The sequence below is a fragment of the Mobula birostris genome, chromosome 10, assembly GCF_030028105.1.
Source record: "Mobula birostris isolate sMobBir1 chromosome 10, sMobBir1.hap1, whole genome shotgun sequence".
In the NCBI taxonomy this organism is placed as follows: Eukaryota; Metazoa; Chordata; class Chondrichthyes; order Myliobatiformes; family Myliobatidae; genus Mobula; species Mobula birostris.
Genome location: NC_092379.1, coordinates 44,154,468 through 44,180,718, shown reverse-complemented (window position 1 = coordinate 44,180,718; position 26,251 = coordinate 44,154,468). Strand labels below are relative to the sequence as shown.

The window sequence follows — 26,251 nt, the reverse complement described above, 5'->3', positions numbered from 1 at the left end:
GCCTGCACAGGCAGTGTCTTCCAGCGTATGCAGCGAATGCACGACTTGCAGTACTCTTCAACCTCCAACTTCATTCAGGGCCAGAAAAACCATAGGTCTTTTCCACCCCCAAATGTCCAGGATCATCATGAAGTGAACTCAACGCAATGCTCCGATACTTCTCAGGCAGAACCAGCTGGCAACGCCGAGGTCGGTCCGGGGCTGACATGACCGGTATAAAATTTGGTTCTTTAACTTCAAACGAGGCTATTCTCTCAGTAATGGAGGTACTGAAGCTGGTTTTGTCTTCTCCGCCTGCGCCATATCCCCCTTTCCAAATACATACCAGGTAGTGCCAGTGCCCGGATCACCTCACTGAGCAGCTGCCACTCCTCCAGAACTCAATTCCGGCAGCTGCTTGCTCTTCAGAGCAGTCAGGTTACAGTAAACTGGAGGTAGGGCATCATCAGAAGCCCCCAAATGATCCACTGCTCAATCCGCCCTTTCCTTTTCGTCGGCCTTCACGGTGATGGCAAACTGACACATGGCCTTTATAACCCTTATTTTGTTGTGTGGTTAGTAGAGAAACCAAATATAAAAGACAAAGACGCCACTCTTGTTAAAGTTAACAGTTTGTGCACAAAAATCTTTGGAGCTCACGCCTCCGGTGTTCCTCCTCAATGACCTCCGCCGAAACGTTGCCAACCGCTGGACCCTCGAATTCCCGTAGACTCCGTCCGGTGATCACCGAGCACTCTCCGCACTCGTTCTACCTCCTCACTCGCCTCGACCGAAAAACCACAAAAGCTCGGTTCCCAGACAAACAAGATAGAATAATGTGTCTCTCATTTGGTTAGTTCCCTGTTATCTGTAGTTAAAACCCAAATATCGCAGCTACAGAGAAACTATTACATCAGCAGTTAGCATTACAGAGACGCCATTTCATTAGCCTTAGCAGTTAACATTACCAAGAACCCTACATGTGTTAGTTGGTATGTGTTCTAAGACTGGGGCTGTCAGTACATGTGTGATAAACAAAACAAAATGGTATGTGAGAGTTTCCAATTAATTCTGGCAGCTATTACTGCGTTGAATCAGATAGATTTTAATTGGAAACTTAAGCTTCAGGTAGCGATAAATGAATAGAAACTAAGTAAAATTGTTAGTTGATTTCTCCCTGCTGAGGTGTATATTTTGAATGATAAAGAATTGGTTGAATTGGAAGCTACTACCTATTATAACTTTGATTTGATTGCATCCCTAACAGGGACAGCATCTGCCAAGAGATCTAGTGTAGACAAATTGAAGGAAGTGCATGAAAAGTATCAGGAGGAGAGATTGAAGGCACAGGAGGCCAGACTCAGTAAAAAACTAGAGGTAAGATTATTGTTATACCTTCTTACCTTGACTGTCCTGCCAGTCTTTGATTAGGGCAATAAGAAAGTTGTCTGTATATACTACTCCAAAATCAATTTGCTATCCACAATATTCATTGTTTAATTTGGAAAACTGTTGAGGAAATTAAGTATATGGTTATTCAAAGGACTTGATCTAGCTTTATTCTTTTTGTTTCTGTTCCATTGCTGGAAGATCCTTCATATCACCCTCAACTTATTCTTAAGGCCCTTTGCATTGCTATATTGCTTCTGACGTTCACAAGTTTTTGAAAAGTATGTAGCTCATTCCACACTCTCACCACCTTCTGAGTGAAGAAATTCCCCCCTCATGTTCCCCTTAAACCTCTCACCTTTCACTCTTAAACCATGGCCTCTGGTTGTAGTCCCACCCAACCTAAGTGGCAAAAATCTGCTTGCATTTACCCTAGATCCTTCATACCTCTGTCAAATCTCCTCTCAATCTTCTATGTTCCAAGCAATAAGGGCCTAACCTATTCAATCTTCCCTCATAACTTAGGTCCTCCAGTCCTGGCACCATCCTTCTAAACCTTCTCTGTACTCTTTCAACTTTACTGACATCTTTCCTGTGGGTAGGCAGCTGAAAGTGCACATGACACTCCAAATTAGGTCTTACTACTGTCTTATAGAATTTCAACATAACATCCAAACTTACCTTGATTTATGAAGCCCAAGGTGCCAGAAGCTTTCTTCATGACCATATCTACCCATGGCACCACTTTCAGTGAATTATGGTCCTGTATTCATGGAAATGGATGACCAAAGCAGAGGCTCGGCATCTGTAGAAAGAGAAACCATTTAATGACTGGGCTCGGGACTTGTGCTGACGAGAATAATGTTGTGCGGTGCCCAGTGGAGTGGCCAGTAATATCTTTTTTTTTCCAGAATTCTGTTCCGGGTTGGATGGCATTGATCAATTTCATTTCTTTCCTTTCCCCAGTCACGGTTGAACAACATAAAGCAACTGTCCACAATTGCCTTGGCCTTGGGGGTAGAGCATACCCGGAATGAGCTGCTCCCACTTCTGACTGGTAGGTACAAAGCTGCGTGTGGTTGGGCTGCTTCGGTTTGAACAATCGCCTCTCAGAGTCACCTTGCCACTGATTTCTCGTCTAGATGCAGACACCATTTTCGATGAAGACGAGGCACTGCTGGCATTAGCGGAGCAACTAGGGAGCTTCACGGTGCTCGTTGGCGGACCGGAGTATGTTCACTGTTTGCTGGTAAGAGCGGTCGTACATTTACAAAGCACTGCACAAGACAGACACGCGGTTAATGCCATTGAAGTGGTATTACTGTCTTAATAAAGGTTAATTTCCAGAAGATGATTCTCAAAGCAGCAGGGTTCCACAGGCAATGATAAAGTAAGTGACTTTATAATGAGTCATAGAAAAGTTCAGCACATGTTCCCCTTAAACATTTTACCTTTCACCCTTAACCCATGACCTCTAGCTGCAGTCTCATCCAACCTCAGTGGACAATGACTGCTTGCATTTACCCTATCTAAACCCCTCGTAATCTTGTCTCCTCCTGTCATATCTCTTTGCAATCTTCTATGTTCCAAGATAAAAAGAAGTCCTAACATATTCAATCTTTCCATATAACTCAAGTCCTCCAAACCCGGCAATGGCCCTGTAATCTTTCTTTGTTATGATGGGTTGCATGAATGAGGGGTAAACGGACACATACAGAACCCTCTCTGCTTTTATTGTTTGCAATAAAATCTTTGAGGCAGATGAGGCTTTGTGCCACCCCAACATATTTGTAGGCACGAGAAAGTCTGCAGATGCTGGAAATCCAAATCAACTCTCACAAAACGCTGGAGGAACTCAGCAGCTCAGGCAGCGTCTGTGGAAAAGAGTAAGCGGTCGATGTTTCTGGCCGAGACCCTTCTTCAGGACCTGGTTGAAATATTGGAGGGGTGTATCATTGAGAATTGCTACAGTGAAGTGTAGTTACTCTACCCCTGATCCAGGTTCACCCACGCAGCCTGTTGGAAAACATACACGGACTGATACCGTCCCCCGAACACTGAAACCTCTGCTCTGTATTGACCAAATATACGTTCAACATGAGCCCAACTGGGGGAAACAAAACACAGATTTTAATGCCCAGATGCAATGGTCCTATGCATTAAATATTTATTTAAAATAACATACTTGTATTGTTTTTAAATACCCGTAATGGGGAACAAGATTCTGAAATTAAATAACGAGGGCCTCAGGCTATTACAGGGCATAGATCAAATTGAAATGATTTTCAGTGATCAGTTCATCATAGGACAATTCAGAATTAAAACAATGAAATCAATTTATGAAACCACCAAAGTAGCTCGATCAATGAGGTTTAACCAGGATGCTGCCTGCTTTAGAGGAAGTGCTGCAACTTTATCAGACTCTGGGTGGGCCACGTCTGGAGTATTGCATGCAGTTCTGATTGTCCCACTATAGGAAAGATGTTGGGGCTTTGGGGTCGATGCGGAAGAGGTTCGCCAGAATGTTGCCTGGTTTAGAGGACGTGTGATCATGAGAGCTGGATAAACTTATGTTGTTTGCTCTGAAGCGCTGGAGGCCGAGGGGAGATCTGCTAGAGGTTTGTAAGATTATGAGGAGCATGTGCATAGATTAAGTAAAGAGGAGTATCTGTTTCCCAGGATTTAAATGTCTAATACCAGAGGTATGCATTAAAGGTGAGAGTGGGTAGGTAGGTTCAAGGGGGATGTGAGGGGTAAGTTTTTTTTACCATCAGAGTGGTGGATGCCTGGAATACATTGACTGGTATGATGGTAGAGACTTTTCAGAGACTTTTGGATAGGCGCATGGGTATGAAAAAGATGGAGGGAGATGGACATTGTGTAGGTAGGAGGGATTAGTTCTTGGTGGTTTTTGATTTTCTTTTTAGCTGGTTCAGCACAACATTGTGGGCCGAATGGCCTGTTTCTGTACTTTACTATTCCATGTTTTACTTTATTGATTGCAGTGGTTTCAAATTAGACATTCCAGCGTCAGTATGTTGCGTATAGAGTGTGTACGTTCTTTTGTATTGATACTCCTTTCAAAAATGTTTTCTTTTTGTGTAAAATTACCTGCGAGTACAGGCAGAGAATTCTTAAAGCATTTACGTAAGGAATCCAATTTGCTCATGTGTGGGTGGGGGCTGTATATAAAATATCACAAACTTTTAGCAGTGTTTCTTGAAGAACGCTGAGATGGCGTGGCTTTGTATTATAGAAAATAGCAATTCAGAAACGTTTTCTCGGAGCCCCTGTGATGCCTGCAATTCTAAACTGAAACGTGGGCACAGTTGTTGTTTGAATAGTTATATAAGATATAGGTGCAGAGTTAGGCTATTTGGCCCATCGATCCATTTTCCCCTCTCAGCCCCAATCTCCTGCCTTCTCCCTGTATCCTTCCATGCTGCGATTAATCAAGAGTCTTATCAATTTGTCTTTCAATCATGGCTGATCCTTTTTTCGCCTCCTCTGCCCCACTCCCCAGTCTTCTCCCAGTAACCTTTGATGCCATGAACCTATCAAGAACCTATTAATCTCTGCCTTAAATATACCCACTGACTTGTCCACCACAGCCACCTGTGGCACAGAATTCCACATATTCACCACCCTCTGGCTAAAGAAATTCCTCCTCATTTTCATTCTAAAAGCATATCCCTCTATTCTGGGGCTGTGCCCTCTAGCCTTAGACTCCCCTGCCATAGGAAACATCCTCTCCACATCCACTCTATTCAGACCTTCCAACATTTGATAGGTTTCAATGAGGTCTCTTCTCATTCTTCTGAACTCCAGCGAGTACAGGCCCAGAGCCATCAAACGCTCCTCACGTGACAAGCCTTTCATTCCCAGTATTATTTTTGTGAATCTCCTTGAAACTCTGCACACTGTCAGCACCTCCTTTCTTAGATGAGGGGCCCAAATCTCCTCATAATACTCTAAATGATGCCTCACCAATACATTATAAAACCTTAACATTACATCCCTGCTTTTATATTCTAGTCCTCTGGAAATGACTGCTAACATTGCATTTGCCTTCCTCAGCCTGCAAGTTAACCTTTAGTGAATGCTGCACGAGGACTCCCAAGTCCCTTTGCACCTCGGATTCTTGAATTTTCTCCCAATTTAGAAAGTAGTTTACACTTTTATTTCTTCTAACAAAGTGGATGACCATGGACTTCCCTCAAACTTTGGCAAAATTATTCTGACAGGCAGCTTCATGTTTATTTGCATATTAAAACCTCATAGGATGAACAATTATTGGTACTTAATTTGAAGATGAAATAGTAATTACTGGTAATTAGGAATGTGTCAGTGTAATTTCCATTTAATATTAGTACAGAGTTTTCTGGTTAGGAACCTTGGGAATTTCTGTGATTGAGAAAATATGTCCTTTGATTTATACAGTTTTTGGTAGTTTGTGTTTTGTCCTCCAGCACGGCTCTATATTCTTCTGCCTTTAAATGTTTCTCTGTCTCATTTTCTTTATGAGAATTCCTAATTCTCAGCAATTTAAGAATTTATCTTAAAGATTGTTTCTAAATATTGTGTTTCTTAGAAGTAGAGTAAAAAGAAGATGTGTTTCAGTTTAATTCTTTCCCACTAATCAGCCTCCCTTGGAGAACCTGGCAACGGTGGAAAAATCGGTAGTACGAAATAAAGCCATCGATTCACTGCGAGCCATCTCCCACGAGCACTCTCCTGCAGACCTAGAAGTCCACTTTGTGCCACTGGTCAAGCGCCTGACTTGTGGTGACTGGTTCACGTCCAGGACTTCGGCATGCAGCCTTTTCAGTGTCTGCTACCCTCGGGTATCCAGCTGTGTAAAGACCGAGCTGCGTCAGTAAGTACTTTCCTCCCTTGGAATGCTGGAGATGAACATGATTGAAGTTGGCTAGGGATATTACAGTATTATTGTAGAAAATCTACATCCTGTAGTATCGCTCATTATGTACCGTGTCGTATGGTGCGGGCGATCGTGGGTCTTTCCGTGGACAGGATTGTTCTTGGCGAAGTTTTCTACACAAGTGGTTTGCCATTGCCTTCTTTCTGGGCAGCGTGTGTCTTTACAAGACGGGTGACCCCCAGCCCATTATCAATACGCTTCAGAGACTGTCTGCCTGGTGTCAGTGTCAGGAGTTGAGATCTGCACCTGCTGCTCATACAACCGTCCACCACCTGCTCCCACGGCTTCACATAGTCCTGATCGGGGAGGCTAAGCGGGTGCTACACCTTGCCCTAGGGTGACCTGCAGGCTAGTGGAGGGAAGGAGTGCCTTACACCTCCTTTGGCAGGGACGTATTTCCTTCCTGCCACCCAATTTCGGTATAATTTGGTTTTATTGGCGATAACATGCTACCACCATGGTGGACGGGACCTTGTTTTAACTGAGTGGGTAGAAGTTTCTAGTTTAGAGAATAATCAGCCCCAAAATAGCACAGAAAGTGTGGCATTTTTGTTTTTAATGACATAAACTGAAGGTTTTTTGTGTGGTTTTAGTGAGGAAGGAGCAAAAGCCGAGGTGCATCATAGTCGAGTGGTGCTCATCGCTTACTCTCGGCTGTGGGGTTGAAGTGGCCTTGTCATTTACAAAGGCGTGCTCTTTTTGAGAGCCGTGTCTTGTCAAGCCTGTTGCTCTGCTTCAGGGCCATTTTGATTAATCTGGCGCGCAGAGGATTTCACTTGTTCGGAGGTGTTTGAGTTTTGTCGGACGAGAAGGTTGCTTTGGTAACTGTGTGCCCCTGCAGTCCACAACCAATGGCTCTGTTCTGCTCCAAGTGCAGGAGTCTCACATCTGGGGTTCACTTCCAGCCGCTTTACTCCCTGAATTAAAATTTTTTGTGGTGTCATTTGTGTAAACTTTCAGATACAGTCAGTTGTTTCAGAAAAAGAGAGGGCTGTATGGTGGGGAAATTCTAGGCAGCTTCTAGAGTAGGTTACGTGGTCAGCACAACATTGTGGGCTGAAGGGTCTGTAATGTGCAGTAAATTTCTATATTCTGTTGCTATCTTGAAGTATTTCTCAGGATAAAATCTGAATACCACAAATATTGGATTTTTGGGTGGTGTGGTGGAGATGCGTCTCTACCAAAGGAGGTGTAAGGCTTCCTTCTGCTGGTCTGCAGGCCACCCTTGGGCAAGGTGTAGCTCCTGCTTCGATACCATCGACCCCTCCCGACCGCCCCCGCCCCGATCAGGGTCAGGTGAAGCCATGGGGTCAGGTGGTGGATGAGCAGCCGGTGCAGATCACAAGTCCCGGTTATGCGACACCTGACGCCAGGTAGACAGTTTCTGAAGTGCATTGATAATGGGCTGGGGGTCACCCACCTTGTAAAGACACACACTGCCCAGAAGGCGGAAATGACAAACCACTTCTGTAGAAAACTTTACGGAGAACAATCAGGGTCATGGAAAGACCGTGACCACCCATAGCATATGACACAGCACATAATGATGATGGGTTTAGCAAAATATTTTAGTAGCTTCTGATTTAGAAACATTAATTGCAAAAATGTCAATTTTTAGTGCTTGTATTTCTGCTTGCGATTTGTTAAGTTCTGCATCAATGGGCGACTACTCCTATGTGACCTTTAATTTTATTTTTTCTGCAGACTTTTCCACAGCTTGTGCTCAGATGACACACCAGTGGTCCGCCAGGCAGCAGCATCAAAGTTGGGTGAATTTGCAAAGGTTGTGGAGCTGGAGTTTTTGAAAAGTGACATTATACCCCTCTTCACTTCCCTGGCTTCTGATGAGCAGGTATGTAGTTGTAGAGCAGGTACTGGGGTGGCAGCGGGAAGTCGAATTGAAGTGGGTGGCCATTGGGATACCCCAGCTGTCGCAGCGGAACCAGAGAAGGTGCTCGTTGAAGAAGCCGCCCCCCCAACCCCATCTGTGTTGGTCCTCCGATGTCGAGGAGGCCACGGCAGGAGCTCCAGATACAGCGAATAGCCCCGAGAGGAAAGCACCGCTTCGCCTGCAAGAACTGTTTGCAGCCCTGAACGGAGGCAAATGGGCGACTGTAGACCTTGTCTTGCTTTCGGGGAGAGCGACAAGGATGAATGAGTGGCGTGGAACCCTGAAGGGTGGGGTGGGGAAAGTGGGGTGTGATTAGTGGCAGAGACCTCTTGCAGATAGCGGAGGATTGAGATTAGTCTAGGAGTCTATTGTGGGTGGTGGGGGCTACAGACACTGATGCGCTGGAAAGGCTTGTGGGGTGGAAATGCAGGTGACGTGGATGAAGGAAGCGTGGATTATAGTGAAGAAAGGTGATCTTATTCCCCATGGCTTGTCATGATTTATCTTGCTGAAGCTGCTGCTGTCACCTTGGCTTTATGTCACATGTGTATCAATTGCTTGTACTGAGGAGCCTCTGTATCCCACACGTCATGGCAGTGTGTGAAATAACGGAGAGCACTTGGCTCGTTCCGGTAACAGGCTGTCTGTCATTCCGCTCACTGGAGCAATTCCCCCCCCCCCCACCCCACATTACCGCTTGCATTTTACTGTATGGATGAGCTGGAGGTGGGAAAGATTAGTACGGATGGTGTGTCCGTGGCAAAGAACTGAGTTGCATCCGGTTAATACGTCCATGTACTCAATATGCTACGCCTTGTTAATGCCACTTCCTGCTTGCAAAGTTTCTGTTGTCGTAGTCTGCACCATCTGTTCACCTTTGTAACCGGGTTCACAACCCTCTTTTACGCCATCGACCCCCTACCATCAACCGAGGGGCCCCAGGTTGGGAGCCCCTGCTTTATAAACTTCCTTTGTCCACAGCAGATGGAAGCAGTGCCTGTCAATCTATTGGCATGATTACACCATTCCAGTACTCCAGCTGGAGATGCTCCTCCAAGAAGGTGGTTATCTTGAGGCTTTTGCCTGAAGAGCGAACTGTTTAATCAGTGTGTGTCCTTTCATATTCCTCCAACCTAAAGTATCCCGGGCAAAAGGCTTGACGCAGTCCGCAGTATCCTCGTGTACTAAGGAGCCAGAGTCGTACAGAAATGGTACGCTGAAGGGGAGCTGGGATGGACACTTTGACCCTCACCTAGCTTCTGGTTAACGGTTGGACGTGTGCTCCTTGGTGTTGAGTAAGCTTCTCTTCTGGTTACTGTCCAGTGACTCCTGGAAATAAACCTTCACATCTGTAGCCAAGGAGATGTTCACACTTGCTCCAGGTTCAGACCCCACCAATGATGGCTAGCGTATCAAAACAAGGATGTAATGTTCACATTTTATAAGGCTTCACTTGGAATATTGAAGGTAGTTTTGGGCCCCTTATCTAACAAAGGGTTTGCCAAGACAGGAGTGGGTTCAACGGAGGGTCACGAAAGTGATTGAAAGGTCCAGGATTGAAAGGCTTGTCGTTCAAGGAGCATTCGATGGCTCTGTTCCTGTAGTCATTTGAATTCAGAAGAATGAGGGGGAGGGATCTCATTGTAACCTGTCAAATACTAAAAGGCCTCTAGAGTGGATATGGGGAGGATGTTTTTTATGGTGGGACAGCCTAAGACCAGAGGAAGCAATCTCAGAGCAGAGGTTTGTCCATTTAGAATGGAGATGAGGAAGGATTTCCTTATCCAGAGAATCTGTGGAATTCATTGTCACAGAGGAGAAGTCATTGGGTATATTCAGGGCAGAGAGGTTGATAGATTCTTGATTAGTCAGGGCATGAGAAGTGACCTGGTTGAAGCGTGTAAGATGATAAGAGGTATTAATCGTGTGGATAGCCGGAGACTTTTTCCCAGGGCTGAAATGGCTAACATGAGGGGGCATAGTTTTAAGGTGCTTGAAAGTAGGTATAAGGGGGACATCAGAGGTAAGTTTCTCACCTAGAGAGTGGTGGGTGTGTGGAATGCACTGACAACAAAGGTGGTAGAGATGGATACAGGGTTTTTTAAGAGGCTCTTAGATAGGTACATGGAGCTTAGGAAAATAGAGGGCTATGCGGTAGGGAAATTCTAGGCAGTTTCTCGAGTAGGTTACTTGGTCGGCACAACTTTGGGGCTGGATAGCCTGTAAAGTGCTGTAGATTTCCGTGTTTCGATGAAGAGATATGGGGAGAAGGCAGGAGATTGGGCTGAAGGTGAAATGGATCAACCATGATGAAATGTCAGAGGAGACTCGATGTGCCAAATGGCCTAATTCAGCTCCTACATCCTACGGTGAAAAGTGACCACTTGGGTGATTAGCTTGGAGATTCACTCAGCAGAGAATGGTGCTTCAAGAGCAGGAGAAAGAAAATTGATTTATCAATAAATTTTTGCACTGTCATGACATTTGCTAATATACTAATCCAAGGAATGCTTCCATCAAAGGTTGCATGTTGATACACTCCAAATTTCCATTCCAGTACTTGTATCCTGGGAAGATTCCAGCACACATTGCAAAGTAATGAAACCTGTTGCTACTTTCTAGGTGATCTGAACGGATATCATCTGGGAAACAATTGTTATATTGTCAGTATTTATTTTTATGATTTTTTTGATGAGATTAGTTCTTCCTAATGTTAACTTCAGGAAATTAATTTTGTTTTTTAATGAAGAACCAGCTCAAACCCGGTTTGAACATCTTTTTCACAGGATTCGGTGAGGCTGTTGGCAGTTGAGGCTTGTGTGAGCATAGCCCAGCTGCTGCCCCAGGAAGACCTGGAAGCGTTGGTGATGCCGACCCTCCGGCAGGCAGTGGACGATGAATCCTGGCGTGTTCGCTATGTGGTGGCAGACAAATTTTCTGAGGTACGTGTTATTGCTAAAGCACAAAATGCATCTCTTTGGTATGATGATATGGTGCATTTATGTTTTAAAGCTAGTCTTTAAGTTTTCTGTTCCAGCTGGAATCCCTTCTGATTCTGTCAAAAGTCATGAAAACACGATTAGTTCCTCTAATATAGTTTTAAAAAATCATTAAATCAAGCACCTGCGTATTTTTAATATAATTGACTGACATGCCAAAAGGTGCTGAGATTTCTTTCCAGATTCATTTAATTAGCCTGTTTTTAAACATGGATCTGAAATAGAACAAAGTTGGTCTGAATTGAGCTCAGATCTTTTTCAGTGTATCTGAAGGATAATCCTGTGACAGGGGTTTAGAACAAACTTGTTGGCATAGTGCCAGGGATCTGGGGATTCAGCACGTGCACAGGTTGATGACACTGATATTTTTCACTTTTGACTGGAGGAAGTTAAGGGGAACTTCAGTTCTGTTTAAAAATGAGCCGAAAGGTTGAAAAGCCAGGACGATCCTCAGAGACTTTGACACTCAGGAACTTGAAATTACTCACCCTTTCCACAGTCCCCTTGATTAGGACTGACGTATGTTCCCTTGACTTCCCCTTCCTGACGTCCACAATCATTGGTTTTACTGTCATTGTGGTAAATTTTGTGATGTAGGGCATTAATTAATTAATTTAATTAAAATTTTGATGGACTGGACTTTGCTGGTTCCTTCCCACTGCTGACTTCACACAAACCAGGTATGGTGTAGGGAGGTGGTGATTCAATTTCACCCTCCTGTGGTCCACAATCAGTTCCTTGGTCTGACTGACAAAGTGCCAGATTGTTGCCACACCACTCAACCAGCTGATCTATCTCACTCCTCTTCGGCTCCTTGTCACCATCTGAAATTCTGCCAACAATAGTTGTGTCATCGGCAGATTTATAGCCCTGAAGAGCAGTCTTGGCCCGAAACATCGACTGTTTATTTCATTTCCATAGATGCTGCCTGGCCTGCTGAGTTCCTCCAGTATTTTGTGTTAAGTTTCCAGCATCTGCAGAATCTCCTGTGTGTTTATGTTTTTTGAACCAGATGGTCTTTGTTCTCAGTATAAAACTTGTTGCCTCAGGCTTCCTCCTGGTGCTCCGGTTTCCTCGCACAGTCCAAAAGCATTCCGGTTAGTAGGTTAAAGGGTCATTGTAGATTGTTGCACAAGTTGGTGGGTTACTGGCGGTGCCGTTTGAAGGGCCGGAACAGCTTGTTGCGTTCTGTGTCTCCAATTAAATCTATGCCCTTTAGTCTTAGACTTTCCCAGCCTGGGAAAACACTCGGATCAACTGAAATCTCCGTGCTTTTCTCACCACAATGTAATACAAGTCCTCAAAATAAAGGCACATTGCCTACACAGGTTAATTGCAAACATTAACAATCAGGTTAACATTAATTAACAATTAAGAAGCATTATTTAATGATTAAATAACATTATTTAGTTGTTTCTTTTGACCTGAGAAATTAGCTGATTACAGTTGCTCACGTTGTTGTCTGTGTACCATACTTTCGGATTCAGAGCCATCAACGACAATATTTTCTCAACTTTGCCTTTCTTTAAAAATTTAAAATTCCGTCTCTTTAGGCCAGGAAAATCTGGTCCCACCCCAAAGCATTGAGATTAAATCTTTCTGTTCTGTATGAGTGTAAAATCTGTACTGAAGCAGCTGGTTTATCTGTGGATATTTTATCAAGGATAGATCATTACAGCTGTTTTACCTGGGTAACACTAAAGATTGCTGCTTCTAAATGGACACCATTTATCTGACCATTCCCTTTTTCTCCCCACTCATTTATTTCTTTACCAGAGCATGGGGTATCCACTCATTGATAAACATCTGAACACAATGGCAACATTTCTCTGGGTTTCTTTCCTCTTACCCCATGGCTTCACGTGACCCTGATTGGGGGGGTGGGGTTGGCTAAGCAGGTGCTACACCTTGCCCAAGGGTGACCTGCAGGCTAGCGGAGGGAAGGAACGCCTTACATGTCTCTTGGTAGAGATGTATTTCCACCCTGCCACCCATGATAAAATTACATAATTAAAAACTGTAAACCTGATCGAAAATTAAAGCAAATTACAGATGGACCAGTGTTCAAAAGCACACAGAAAACACAGCCATTTTGTCATCTTAGGATTGTTACCCTTGGAACAGGCAAAGACGTTATATTGTCTGTCTTTATACGATAACTAACCCGTGTTCAAAAATAAGCTCCATATAAGGTAACACACACAAAAATGCTGGAAGAACTCAGCAGGTCAGGCTGCATCTATGGAAGTGAATAAACAGTTGACGTTTTGGGCCAAGACCTTTCATCAGGACTGGAAAGGAAGGGGAAATATGCCAGAACAAGATAAAGGTTGCCAGAGCACTTGTGAAATTGGCACCAACCCATTATTGGAAAACAATTGCATTAGAACGATACAGAGTTTATTGTATTTATAAAGTTCTGCTATCATTGCTAATGACAGACCATCACAAAAGGCACTTTCTATGCTCAAGATCACGTATAAACTAATCTTGCAATGAAGTCTGTAGCTAAAGTATAGTTCAGATTTTTAATTTTGAAGTTCATATTTTCAGAGTACATACATGTCACCACATAAAACCCTGAGATTCATTTTCCTGTGGGCATACTCAGCAATTTCTATAGAATAGTAACTGTAAACAGGATCAATAAAAGATAAAGTACAAATGCAAATATAAATAAATAGCAATAAATAACAGGAGTATGAAATAACAAGATAAAGAGTAATTAAAGTAAGATCATTGCTCGTGGGAACATCTCAATTGATTCAGTGTACTGATCCCCTGTAGTTCAAGATCCTTATGGTTGAAGGGTAATAACTGTTCTTGAACCTGGTGGTGTGGGTCCTGAGGCTCCTGCAGCTTCTACCTGATGGCAGCAGCGACACGAGCGTGGAAAAGAAAGATGGTGTTGTCTTTGTGATTCCTCTGTTCACGTGTTAATGCACAGATTGCTGCTATTGAAACCCGCTCTATCTTTGTTACTCATTTGGTTTCTCTTGCCTTTAAAGCTTCAGAAAACCGTGGGTCCTGAAATTGTGGAAAATGATCTGGTTCCTGCTTTCCAAAACCTGTTGAAAGATTGTGAGGCTGAAGTGCGAGCAGCTGGGGCCAACAAAGTTAAAGGTTGGTTGGGAATTCTCATTCTTGTCTTTTCCATCCGGTTTAAGATGTTGTTGGTGAAGCACAGTGACAACTTTCTGGCAGCAGAAACAACTATCAATTACTTCATTAATAGACTCTTGTTCTGGGCAATGACACTGCAATCTGTGCCTGTGACTTTCCTAGTGGAGACGAGGCCTTTGATCCAGCTGTACAACCTGGCATTTTGCAGTGCAGTCCTGAACATTATTTGCTTACTTTTCTTGTCTGCACAATTTGTCTTTTTTTCCTGCGCATTGTGTGATTGATGGTTTTCTGTCTTTAATGGGTTCTGTTGGGTTCCTTTGCTTTGTGGCTGCCTGTAAGGAGACAAATGTCAAGGTTGTGTATAGTACGCATGGTGGTTGCACATTTTGTCCGACGATGACAGGAAACCTGTGCGGGAGAGTTTTTAAAATGGAAAAGCCTTTGCACTGTGGCAGTTCCACTCTCTTGGCCTCAGAAGTCCGGGTCCAGTGGTATGAACAAGCGCCAGAAGAAACAGGGGTCTTCTTGTTTGCAGTGGATGACCAGGACGCTTTCTGTGTCTTTTCATGCCCCTCGCTCTCCACAGCGCGATGCAGAGCCACCTTCCTGGCCGTTGGGCTTTACTGTAGATCGCACCCGCCCAGTCCGCTGAGGTTGACTTTGCGTGCTAGGACTGGCTTGTCCGAATCTCACTGGAGTATGAGACTGCTGTCACGTGCAAATGGCTGCTTGCAGCCACAGGGGAGAGATGAGTGTCCGGTGGCGAGCAAAGGTGAGTGAGCTGCCCCGGAATGGACACGACAAGCCCCTTCACCAGAGGTGCGACCCCTTCCCTGGACACCCCTGAACTTTGAACTCCTGTGAAAGATGTAAACAAGGTTGAAAGAATGCAGAGAAAATTTACAAGGATGTTTCCTGGTCTGGAGGACCTGACTTAGAAGGAAAGATTGAATAGGTTAGGACTGTATTCTTCAGAATGCAGAAGACTGAGAGGAGATTTGATGGAGGTACAATATTATGGGGGCGTATGGATGGGATAAATGCAAGCAGGTTTTTTCCACTGAAATTGGGTTGGACTACAACCAGAGGTCATGGGTTAAGGGTGAAAGGTGACAAGCTTAAGGGGAACATGAGGGGAAACTTCTTCACACAGAGGGTCATGAGAGTGGAACGAGCTGCCAGCACAAGTGGCCCATGCAGTTTTGATTTCAATATTTAAGAGAAGTTTGAATAGGTACATGGATAGTACGGATATGGGGCGGGGGGGTGGTTGTGGTCCTGGTGCAGGCAGATGGGAGTAGACAGTTTGAATTGTTCAGAATGGACAAGAGGGACCAAAGGGCCTTTTCTGCGCTGTGCTTTTCTATGACTCTATTTAATGTGGTACCACATATCCAGGTGACACTTCTCCAAGTGAGAACAGCATGCCAGCATGCCTCCCCTTTGGCATCCTGATCTGATCCCAGAACTGGATGACAGCAAATGGAAAGGAATTGTGTGCCACTTGACTTCATGTTTCGATGGTGGCTGCTCCTTACAAAGTGCACTTCATTGCTTGTGCAGAGTCTTGAAAGGTTGTGAGATTGTGAAAAAGAGTGAATGCTGTTCTTTACGTTTGTACCACTGACTGCCTAACCCGAGGCCCTCCGTTGGTCAGGGTCCACCATGGATGTTACGTGCAGCTGTCTACGTGATACGTAAGCCAGGGCAGTATGATATGGAGAGTAAGCTGTTGCCCATGTAGCAGGCTCCCCCTCTCCACGCATCTGATGAGTCCAAAGGATCGGCAGAGACCGATACAGTTTGGTACCAGTGGCATCGCAGGAGTTGCCAGTCAGCGTTGAACTCAACGTAGGATTGCCTCGGAGAATCCGGCTCCGGATTTTTCCCTCGGGGTTTACTCCCGGGAAAATGTACAGATGTACCAAAATTGAACCTGTGCTGACTCTTGATGTTTACACTGTAGGTGCTGGCCTTGCTTTTCCTTGTGCGACTTAAATAGTGCTTCAGAATGTATGTTTTCTCTTGCCACTATCTTGTGAGAAGATACAAATACTAAGGCAGATGCTTTTCAGCAATTGCTTAATCTGTTAAACTTTATTGATTTATCATTGTGGTGAGAGTGTGGAACGAGCTGCCAGCGCAAGTGGTGCGTGCAAGCTCGATTTCAACGTTTAAGATAAGTTTGGATGGGTACGCAGATGGTAGTGGTATTGAGGGCTATGGTCCAGATGCAGGTTGATGGGAGTAGGCAATTTAAATGGATCGGCACAGAATAGATGGGCTGAAGGGCCTATTTCTGTGCTGTACTTTTCTCTGACTCCATTGTTTTGTTTGAGAATAACTCTCTAACATGCAGTACTCTATCTTGCAGATTTCTGTGAAAACTTGCCAGTAGATTGCAGGGAGACTGTCATAATATGTCACATCTTGCCGTATGTTAAGGTAATATGCCTTCTCAAATTCTTGGCTGGTTATACAGTCTATCTAAAATTAATGTAGCAACTCATCTCATTCACTTCAGAAAAAAGTCCCTCAGTATTTTGGGTGGGTCTGAAACGAGGATTCAGGCACCATTTATCAGTGTGAACTGTTTGTAACTGGAAAAGCTCAGTGTCCAAGCACGAGTCACATCTTGCCCCCTCTCCCGTCCCATTCTCCTCTCCTGTCCCATCCCCCTCTCCCACTCCCTCCCCATCCCCCTCTCCTGCTCCCTCCCCCTCTCCCAAAGGGCTGAGTTCTGCCGAAGGGTTTTGGACTGAAATGTCGACTGTCCTTTTCTCCATAGGTGCTGCCTGGCCTGCTGAGTTCCTCCAGCATCTTGTGTGTGTTGCTGGTTTTTTAACATGGTGTTGGCTGCCTGGAGTGATGGTAGAGGCAGATATATCGGGGACTTTTAATGACGTTTAGATAAGCACACGAATGTGAGGAAAACGGAAGAATATGGACATCGTGTAGATTAGATTGCCCACTTGATTAGGAATTTAAGTATAATATTGTGGGTTATGGGGCCGGTTCTGTTCCATGATTTATATAAACTAGAATATCAAACTGTAAAAGAAATTATTTAAGAATGATCCATGACTGACCAGGTGGATCATAAGAACGTGGATCAGGATGGCATCATGAGTGAGATATCAAATGACAAACAAGAGAAAATCTGCAGATGCTGGAAATCCGAGCAACACACACAAAATGCTGAAGGGACTCAGCAGGCCAGGCAGCTTCTATGGGGAACAGTACAGTCGACATTTCTGTAGGTGCTGCCTGGCCTGCTGAGTTCCTCTAGCATTTTGTGCGTGTTGACTGAGATACCTGTCTGGGTTTTCATTTGATCATTTTTTGTGTTTCTTTTCCAGGAACTTGTGTCTGACACCAATCAACACGTGAAGTCAGCTCTGGCCTCTGTTATTATGGGCTTGTCCACCATCCTGGGCAAGGACAGCACTGTTGAGCACCTGCTTCCCCTGGTCTTGGCTCAGCTCAAAGATAAGGTAATTTTATCATGAAGTACAAACTTTAACATACCCCTTGCGTGACTGGTGGCCATCGTGGATAATATTTGATTAGCCTACCGAAATCAGGCTAACACCAATGGAGAGCTTTCTTCTGTGTGCTGTTTGGAAGCTGTTGTCAAGTCCAGAGTGCTGAGGAAAGGTCGCTTATTGTTCATTAGGCGATCAAAAAGTTGGTTGTCATCTCTGGAACTTGTACATCTGCTGAAGGTGACGAGCAGTCCATGCTCCACCACAAGATACAGGTATCTGGATAAGTGTGCCAGAATGGGACGTGTTGCAACACAGACTGATGTGTCTAGGCTTTTACTCTCACTGATATCGATTCCTGGAAGGGGACAGCAGTTGGCCCATGTTCATCTGCTTTCTTTCCTGTTGACAAACATTGTAACTGCCGTTTGCTTGGAGCTGTGCGGTGATGTCCAGCATTCTAAAGTGTTATAATCACAGATTCTGCAGATGCTGGCAATCCACAGCCACACGCGTGCACACACACATACACACACACACAATGCTGGAGGAACTCAGCAGGTCAGGCAGCATCTATGGAGGGGAATGAACCCTTGGGCTGACACCCTTCGTCAGGACTGGAAAGGAAGGGGGAAGGCACCAGAATAAGAAGGTTGGGAGGATGGGGGGAGTACAAGCTGGTAGGTGATAGGTAGACCAGGTGATGGGAAAGGTTGGTGTGTAGGGGAGGGGAGTTGAAGGCAGGTGATGGGTGGGAAAGGTAAAGGGCTGGAGAGGATAGATAGTAGGGGAATTAAGGGTTATGGGGAAAAGGCAGGTAGGTGAAGCTGAGTTTATGGACAGGTCAGCCATGATCTTACTGAATGGCGGGGCAGGCTTGATGGGCCGGATGGCCTACTCCTGCTCCGATTTCTTATGTTTTTCTGAATCATGAATGGAATAACAACTGTTTCTTCCACCGGAGTCTCTCGAACTGTTCTTTTAGTTAGAGAGCTTCAGATAAGAGCAAATGTGCAGTGCGTTCTTTAGAAGCAGTGATGTGAGCTGGTTTGTAATCTGAGTGCATATTGGATTAAAGATGAATCGGTTAATGGTGTGATGGAGCTGTTATTTCTCCATCCATCAAGTTCCTTGTTTATTTTGGCGTGAACTTAAACAAAACTGTTGCATGTGCAAATTCTGGATTTTTTTAATTTATATGGAAATTTGCATTCTTTCATTATTTTTACAGAATTAAGATTATTTTTAAAAATGTAAAAAAAATCTCTCCCCTCTCCTCTCCTTCCTCAATTCCCCACTCTGAGCTTTTACTTCTCACCTGTCTATTACTTCTCCCTGGGTCCCCACCTCCTTCCATCTCTCCTGTGGTCCACTCTCTTCTCCTCTCCTCTCTCAGATTCTTTCTTCTCCAGCCATTGACCTTTCCCACCCACCTGTCTTCACCTAACACCTTCCAGCTGGCCTCCTTCCCCTCTCCTCACCTTTATATCCTAGCATCTTCTGCCTCCCTTTACAGTCCCGATAAAAGGCCTCGGCCTGAAACACCGACTGTTTACTCATTCCCATAGATGCTGCCTGAGCTGCTGAGTTCCTCCAGCGTTTTGGGTGAATTGCTCTGGATTTCCAATGTCTGCAGACTTGATTCCCTTCATGTGCTACACCCGAAAAGATTCCCCAAATGTCAGAAATGCCTCGATTTTCCAGGCACAGCTGACAGATTCAAAGTGTACATCTTCAAATTGGCAGCTGTTAATTCAAGCCTTGAATTATTTGTTAGTTTGAAATGAAATCAAGAAAAAAGCCTGCCGAATCATGATTTGAACTGTTGGATAATTTAATAGTAATTAGTATCTTGCATCTATTTATGCCAAAGGTGCAGAAAGATTTCTCAAACACAGAAATTCAAGTGTTTTTCTTTTGTGAAATGCAGCTTTTCACAAAATGACCGTTGTTTCCTCCCATGGCCCTCCCGAGGAGCTCGCCTGCACTCAGGGAGAGTGAACGGACAATAAATTAAGACTCAGGAACAGAATTAGGCCACTCAGCCCATCGTGTCTGCTTAGCCATTCCATCATGGCTGGCTTATTACCCTCTCGGCCCCATTCTCCTGCCTTCTCCCCCGTAACCTTTAACACCCTGACTAATCAAGAACCTGTCACCCTCCACGTTAAGTATACCCAATGACTCGTCCTCCACAGCCTTCAGCGTTGATGGATTCCACAGATCCACCGCCCTTTCCTGAAGAAATTTCCTCTCAGCTCTGTTCTAAATGGACGTCCCTGTATTCTGAGGCTGTGCCCTCTGGTCACAGGAAACCTCCTCTCTGTTCTAGGCCTCTTAATATTCCATAAGTTTCAATGAGATTCACCCCTCTTCCTTCCCGTCTGAACTCCATCGAGGACAGAGCCGGAGCCGTCAAGCACTCCTCCTGTATGTTTCATTCCCAGGATCATTCTCGTGAACCCTCTCTAATATCAGCACATCTTAGATAAAGGGCCCAAAGCTGCTCACTATACCCCCAACTGCGTTCTGACCAATGCCTTATAAAGCTTCAGCATTACCCTTATATCTTTTCTAGTCCTCTCAAAATGAATGCCAACATTCCATTTTCTTTCCGTACCACCAACTCAGCCTGCAAGATAACGTTTAGGGAACCCTGCACGAGGTCTCCCAATTGCCTTTGCACGTCTGATTTCTGAATTTTCTGCCCATTTGGAAAATAGTACATGTCTTTACTCCTTCTACCAAAGTGCATGGCCATACGTTTCTGGTAGTAGGCACCCTTCGATCCCGGGGATGATGGGTTTGTGCCTCTGGTGGACTGTGTCCTCTACTGGGCAGGAAGGTTTGTAGGACCGGCTCTTCCCATGCAGCAGGCTCCCCCTCTCCACATCACTCATGTTGTCGAAGGGAAGGGCAAGCGCCAATACAGCTCGGCACCAGTGTCATCGCAGAGGTTGCCAGAGTGAAGCTGTAAACGACATCAAACTGCCTTAGGGGTTTACCCCCAAAGCCTTTCCCATGGGTGGGCATGACTGCAAGGCAGTGGAGGTTTAAAATCAGGGTTTTCCCTCTCCTAAGCGGGTGCCGTCCAAGGCTGAGGAATCCTACCTACCAGAAACACTTTCGGTCAGTGCAGTATATTCCAACTGCCACTGCCTTGCTATTCTCCCAATCTATTAAGTCCTTCTACAGACTCTCTGCCCCTCCACCTATCTTGGTATCATCCACAAATGTGACCACCAAGCCATCAATTCCGTTGTCCAGATCATTGACATCTGCTTGAAAAGAAACGGTCACAATACCAACCCCTGTGGAACACTAATGGTCACCTGCAGTCAACCAGAAAAGGCCCCTTTCATTTGCAACTCTTTGCTTCCCGTCAGTCAGGCAATCTTCTATCTTTACTAGGATATCTTCTGTAATACCATGGGCTCTTAACTTGTTAAGGAGTCTCATGTGCGGCATCTTGTCAAACTCCAAGTAAACAGCATCCACTGACCCTCCCTTGTCTATCCTGCCTGTAATTTCCCCTTAAGGAAACCATGCACCTCCAAGTACTGGGAGCCTCGTCCTTAATAATGGACTCCCAACATTTTCCCAACCACTGAAGTCAGGCTGAAGGGCCTATAGTTTCATGTCTTTTGCCTCCCTCCCTTCAGAGTGAAGTGACATTTGGAAATTTCCAGTCCTCTGGAACCATTCCAGATTCTAATGACTCTTGAAAGATTATTACTAATGCCTCCCCAATCTCTACAGCTGCCTCTTTCAGAACCCTGCGGTGTAGCCCATCTAGTCCAGGTGACTTGACTACCTTCAAAACTTTCAGCTTCCCAAGAACCTTCTCCTTAATAAAAGCAACTGCACTCACTTCTGCTAACTGACTCTCGAATTTCTGGCATACTGCTCGTGTGACCATAACTTGGACCATAATGTATAGTACTATGCAAAAGTCTTAGGTGTATATAGCTAGGGTGTCTGAGTTTAGCACGGTCCTGTAGTAATTCTTATATATTGCACTGTGGTGCTGCTGCCGCAAAAAAAAATCAAATTTCTTGACATCTGTGAGTGATGATAAACCTCACAGATGTCTGATATGGGTCTCTGATGTGGACTGAGAGTGGGAAGGGGGCAGGGAGAGGGGAGTTGTGTCCCTGTCCCCCTCTTTTGGTGAATGTCGGTGATAGCGTAGGATGATATCCTGGTTCTGCATTTGTGTTTATGGACTGTGGACTTTTTCAGATTTAGGGTTTTTATATTCTGTTTTCTTCATCGCCTTATTCTTTTCGTTTTGTTGTGTGAGGGGAGGGTGTTTGGGGGTAAAATGCTCTGTTAGTTTTTTGTGCGGGGGATGGGTTGGGGGGGGTCAATGTTGCTATTCCGTTTTGTGTGTGGCGGGAGGGGTAGTTTTGGGGATCAGATGATCAGGATGCCATTATTTTTTGTACCAGGGCTGGGGAGGTGTAGGTTTCATGCTTCTCTCTGAGTGACTTTCATCTTCTTTCTTTGCTTGGTGGCTATCTGGAGAAGACAAATTTCAGGGTTGTATTTGGATACGTGCTTTGATCATAAACAAACCTTTGACTCTTTGGTTGGGAAAAGGGGGAAGGGAGCGGGAAGCACCAGAGAGACATTCTGTAATGACCAATAGACCAATTGTTTGGAATCAAATGCCCTTGCTTGTGTTCTTAGGGCTGAGTGTGTCTCCACTCGCACCACACCCTCCTGCCCCTGGCAGTCCACCTCAGCCACCTCTCTCACACCCCTCCCGTGGGTGCTCCACTCTCACCATTCCCAACATCCTGTGCTCCCGCCAGATTTACAAACTTGCTCTCCACTGCACGTTGGCAAGTACAGTTCTGTGCAAAAGTCATTGGCACCCTGGCTAGATGTGCATGTGCCTAAGTACTGTAAGTGTGAAAGTGGCATTCATATTTCTTTTGTGGGATTAATATTTCATAAATGTCCAAGATGATACTTTGAAAGCAGAGAGTCTGGGGAGCGCCAGTGTGTTTGTCAGACAGCGTTCGCAGTATGAATGTTTTTCACCTTTGCTGTACTCAGAAAATTGCCTTTCCTTCCTAGTGCCCTGAGGTCCGTTTGAACATTATCTCCAATCTGGACTGCGTGAATGAAGTTATTGGAATTCACCAGTTAGCACAGTCTCTCCTGCCAGCCATTGTAGAATTAGCAGAAGATGCCAAATGGAGAGTGCGCCTTGCGATAATCGAGTACATGCCTCTGCTTGCAGGGCTGCTGGTGGGTGGTTTATTCTAAAATGTTTTTATAGTCTATTAGCAATGCTTCCATATGGATGATTTGCAGAATGGAAATGATTGCCCATATCAAATTGATACTTTAGTTTAAAGACGGAAATAACTTTGAACATCTTCTTTCCTTTTGCACCAGAAGCAAATGTGCGATAGTAACAATTATACTTGTAGCCCACTGACATGGGTAGTCTTACTTTAGACTCGGGGCTCCCAACCTTTTTTTTAATTGACCATTAACCAAGTAGGGGTGGAAACCCCTGGTTTAGACAATCAGGTTTAGACCCCTGTTTAAGGACTGCGGACTTTGTCAGACTTGGGGATTTTATATTCTGTTTTTATATTGTCTGTTTCTTTTCATTTTGTTGTGCGAGGGGAGGGTGTTTCAGGGTAAAATGTTCTGTTAGTTTTTGTGTGGGGGGTGGGCTGGGATTGTTGCTGTTCCATTTTCTGTGTGGAGGGAGGGGTGGTTTTGGGGGGGGGGGCTGATGATCAGGATGCCATTCAATGACTTTCATGTTTTTTCTTTGTTTCATGGCTATCTGGGGAAGACAAATTTCAGAGTTGTACATGATAATAAGTGAACCTTTGGCCTGCACATCAAACAGACACAAACAGAAAGGGCAATAAACTCCATACAATCAGATGAGGGGGTGACAACGGTTGTCGCAGAGGAAATAAACAATATCTTTTTGAGATTTTACCAAGATCTGTACAGCTCAGAATATTCAGATTCAGCTCCACAAATACAAACGGAATTTCTCGACTTGTTACAATTTATACCCCGAGATGAAACGTCCTTGACATCACTGGAGTTTAACTTAGAGGCTAAAGAATTGTCTGCAGCTATAACTAACATGAAGGGAGGGAAAACTCCTGGGCCCAATGGAAATTCCGATTGAAATATATAAAATCTTTAAGACTAAACTAATACCACCTCTGCTTGATATGTATCAGGAGTCATTTGACAATGGATCCCTTCCCTCCTCTCTTAATATGGCAGCAATCACACTACTGTTAAAACCTGGAAAACCACCATCCCTTTGTGGATCTTATAGGTCAATCTCACATCTGAACAATGATCTCAAAATTCTCTGTAAGGGATTAGTTAGGAGGCTGGAGCCACTCTTGCCAAAAATGGTCCACCCTGACCAAAATGGGTTTGTAAGGGAAGGCAGGGCTTCCACAACATTCGAAGAGTGCTTAATATACTTTATGAAAAATCTGGAAGCTCCGATAGCGCTATTCTGTCATTGGATGCCAAGAAAGCCTTCGACAGAGTGGAGTGGAATAGGGGGAAAATTTCTAAGATACAGCTTCTGTATTCTAACCCACAGGCTGAAGTTTTAACTAACCTGCTTTTTTCGGCATCTTTTAAACTCCAACGGGGAACAAGACAGGGATCTCCCCTCCTGCTTATCCTGGCCATTGCGCCACTTGCTATGGCAATTTGAAAACAGGCTAACATAGCAGGAATAACTATAGGAGATGTAGAACATCGCATAGCCCTGTACATGGATGACGTAATTTTGTCAGAACAGGGTTTACCTATTTGGGTGTTAAAATTACTCCTACTATTGGTAAAATTATCCCAACTAATTATAAACCTCTCACAGACTCAGTTACTCAACTTACAAACAGATGGACGAAATTGCTCATAAATTTGATTGGACGCATAAACGTTCTAAAAATGTCAATTTTACTGAAGTTCCTGTACCTTTTCCAATCTATCCCACTTTCTCCTCCATCATCTTTCTTTTATTTATTTTTTTTTAATTTTATTTTTATTTGGATAAGGAATTCACAAATATCACGTACTTTTTTCACACATATAACCTTTTCCATTTTTTTATATGTATAAAACTACAATTATTTATACATTAAGTACACATTGAGATGATATAAAAGGAAAATAAACATTTAAATAGATAATTATGTACTGTGGTAAATCTAACCAATTAGGCTAAGTAATGGAATTAGTTGTTAAGAAAAATGGTAATAATAGTTTCCATATAACCCTTCTGGACCATTTCCACTGGTCCAAAATGTTGTATATAAGCCTAAGTATCAACCATTGCAGGTGTTTATATCCTAATTTGTTCATGCTTGCTCCTGCCCGCAGACATAATTATCCAATCCCTATGTAGTTATTTACTCTTTCTTTTATTTATTAAAGAAATGTTTTTCTAATTTCATCTGGAATAATAGATGTCCAAGACTCAGGCTTTCCCTGTTATATCTGCCGTATGATAGAGGTGGCTTACAGCTACCAAATCTTATATGGTATTTCTGGGCGGCCCAAATTAGAGCAGGAATGTTTTATTTTGTTAAGGATCACTCCCCTCCTTGGGTCTCAATGGAATCCCAGTTGATCAATATCCCTCTAGAACTATATATGTATTCAGCAAATAAGAAAAACCTGGTCACACAATCTAAAATCCCTTTCTTAAAAAATACAACAATGATTTGGCACGATGCTCTTGCGTAAATGGGTGAGACATCACAGTTATCCCAGTTTACTCCTACCTTTGGTAATGATAGCTCCAGCCCGGCAGAGCGGATCCTAGTTTTAAAACTTGGTCGCCCCGAGGCATAGCTAAGGTGTCTGATCTTTATAATGGCAATTCACTTATGTCTTTTGAAGAACTCAAGGCCACATATGGAATTCCAACAAAACACTTTTTTAAATGCCTTTAGTTGCAAAGTTTTATTATGTCCAGGCAAAGTTACAGTTTGAAGCTCCCTCCTTTATTTACCCTAGAAGACATCACTCTGAAATTATCTGAAGCTAGGGGACAAGTGTCTGAATTATACATGTAAGGGTTTCTTCTTTTATGTTACTTGCTAAGGCTAATAAAATGGCTTCTCTGTACTGTTAACTGCTGAGACAGTGGTTCTCTAGAGCAGCTTGTTTGGGTTATAATTACTGATACAGGAATTGTATTCATTTGCTAACCAATTGGGATAGATGGTATTCTTTCTTGTGTGTCTGTAAGCTATTCTTTTTCGTGGGCTTTGGGCAGAAGGCGTGATGGGGACAGAGAGAGGAGACGCGAGGAGAGAGATGCCGTAAGCTGGGCAACGGCACGGACCCCGAGCGGGAGTCCGAGGCCCAGGGTCTTCGGCGAGGAGTGGAGACGAGGACAGACTCGTGTGGAGTGTTTGGTGGATCA

The 26,251-nt window shown here is 44.2% G+C and overlaps 1 protein-coding gene across 1 annotated transcript in view; it reads left to right on the top strand.

Moving 5' to 3' along the window:
- LOC140203644 (serine/threonine-protein phosphatase 2A 65 kDa regulatory subunit A beta isoform-like) overlaps nucleotides 1–26,251 on the top strand; it is an 88,425-nt gene that overhangs the window by 36,273 nt on the left and 25,901 nt on the right. The window contains exons 3-11 of the mRNA XM_072269692.1: nucleotides 2,335–2,425; nucleotides 2,517–2,617; nucleotides 6,012–6,244; nucleotides 8,012–8,159; nucleotides 10,985–11,140; nucleotides 14,206–14,320; nucleotides 16,698–16,768; nucleotides 17,683–17,817; nucleotides 22,894–23,067. Of these exons, the coding sequence (XP_072125793.1) occupies nucleotides 2,335–2,425; nucleotides 2,517–2,617; nucleotides 6,012–6,244; nucleotides 8,012–8,159; nucleotides 10,985–11,140; nucleotides 14,206–14,320; nucleotides 16,698–16,768; nucleotides 17,683–17,817; nucleotides 22,894–23,067 (1,224 nt within the window). The remainder of the gene's footprint in view (nucleotides 1–2,334; nucleotides 2,426–2,516; nucleotides 2,618–6,011; nucleotides 6,245–8,011; nucleotides 8,160–10,984; nucleotides 11,141–14,205; nucleotides 14,321–16,697; nucleotides 16,769–17,682; nucleotides 17,818–22,893; nucleotides 23,068–26,251) is intronic.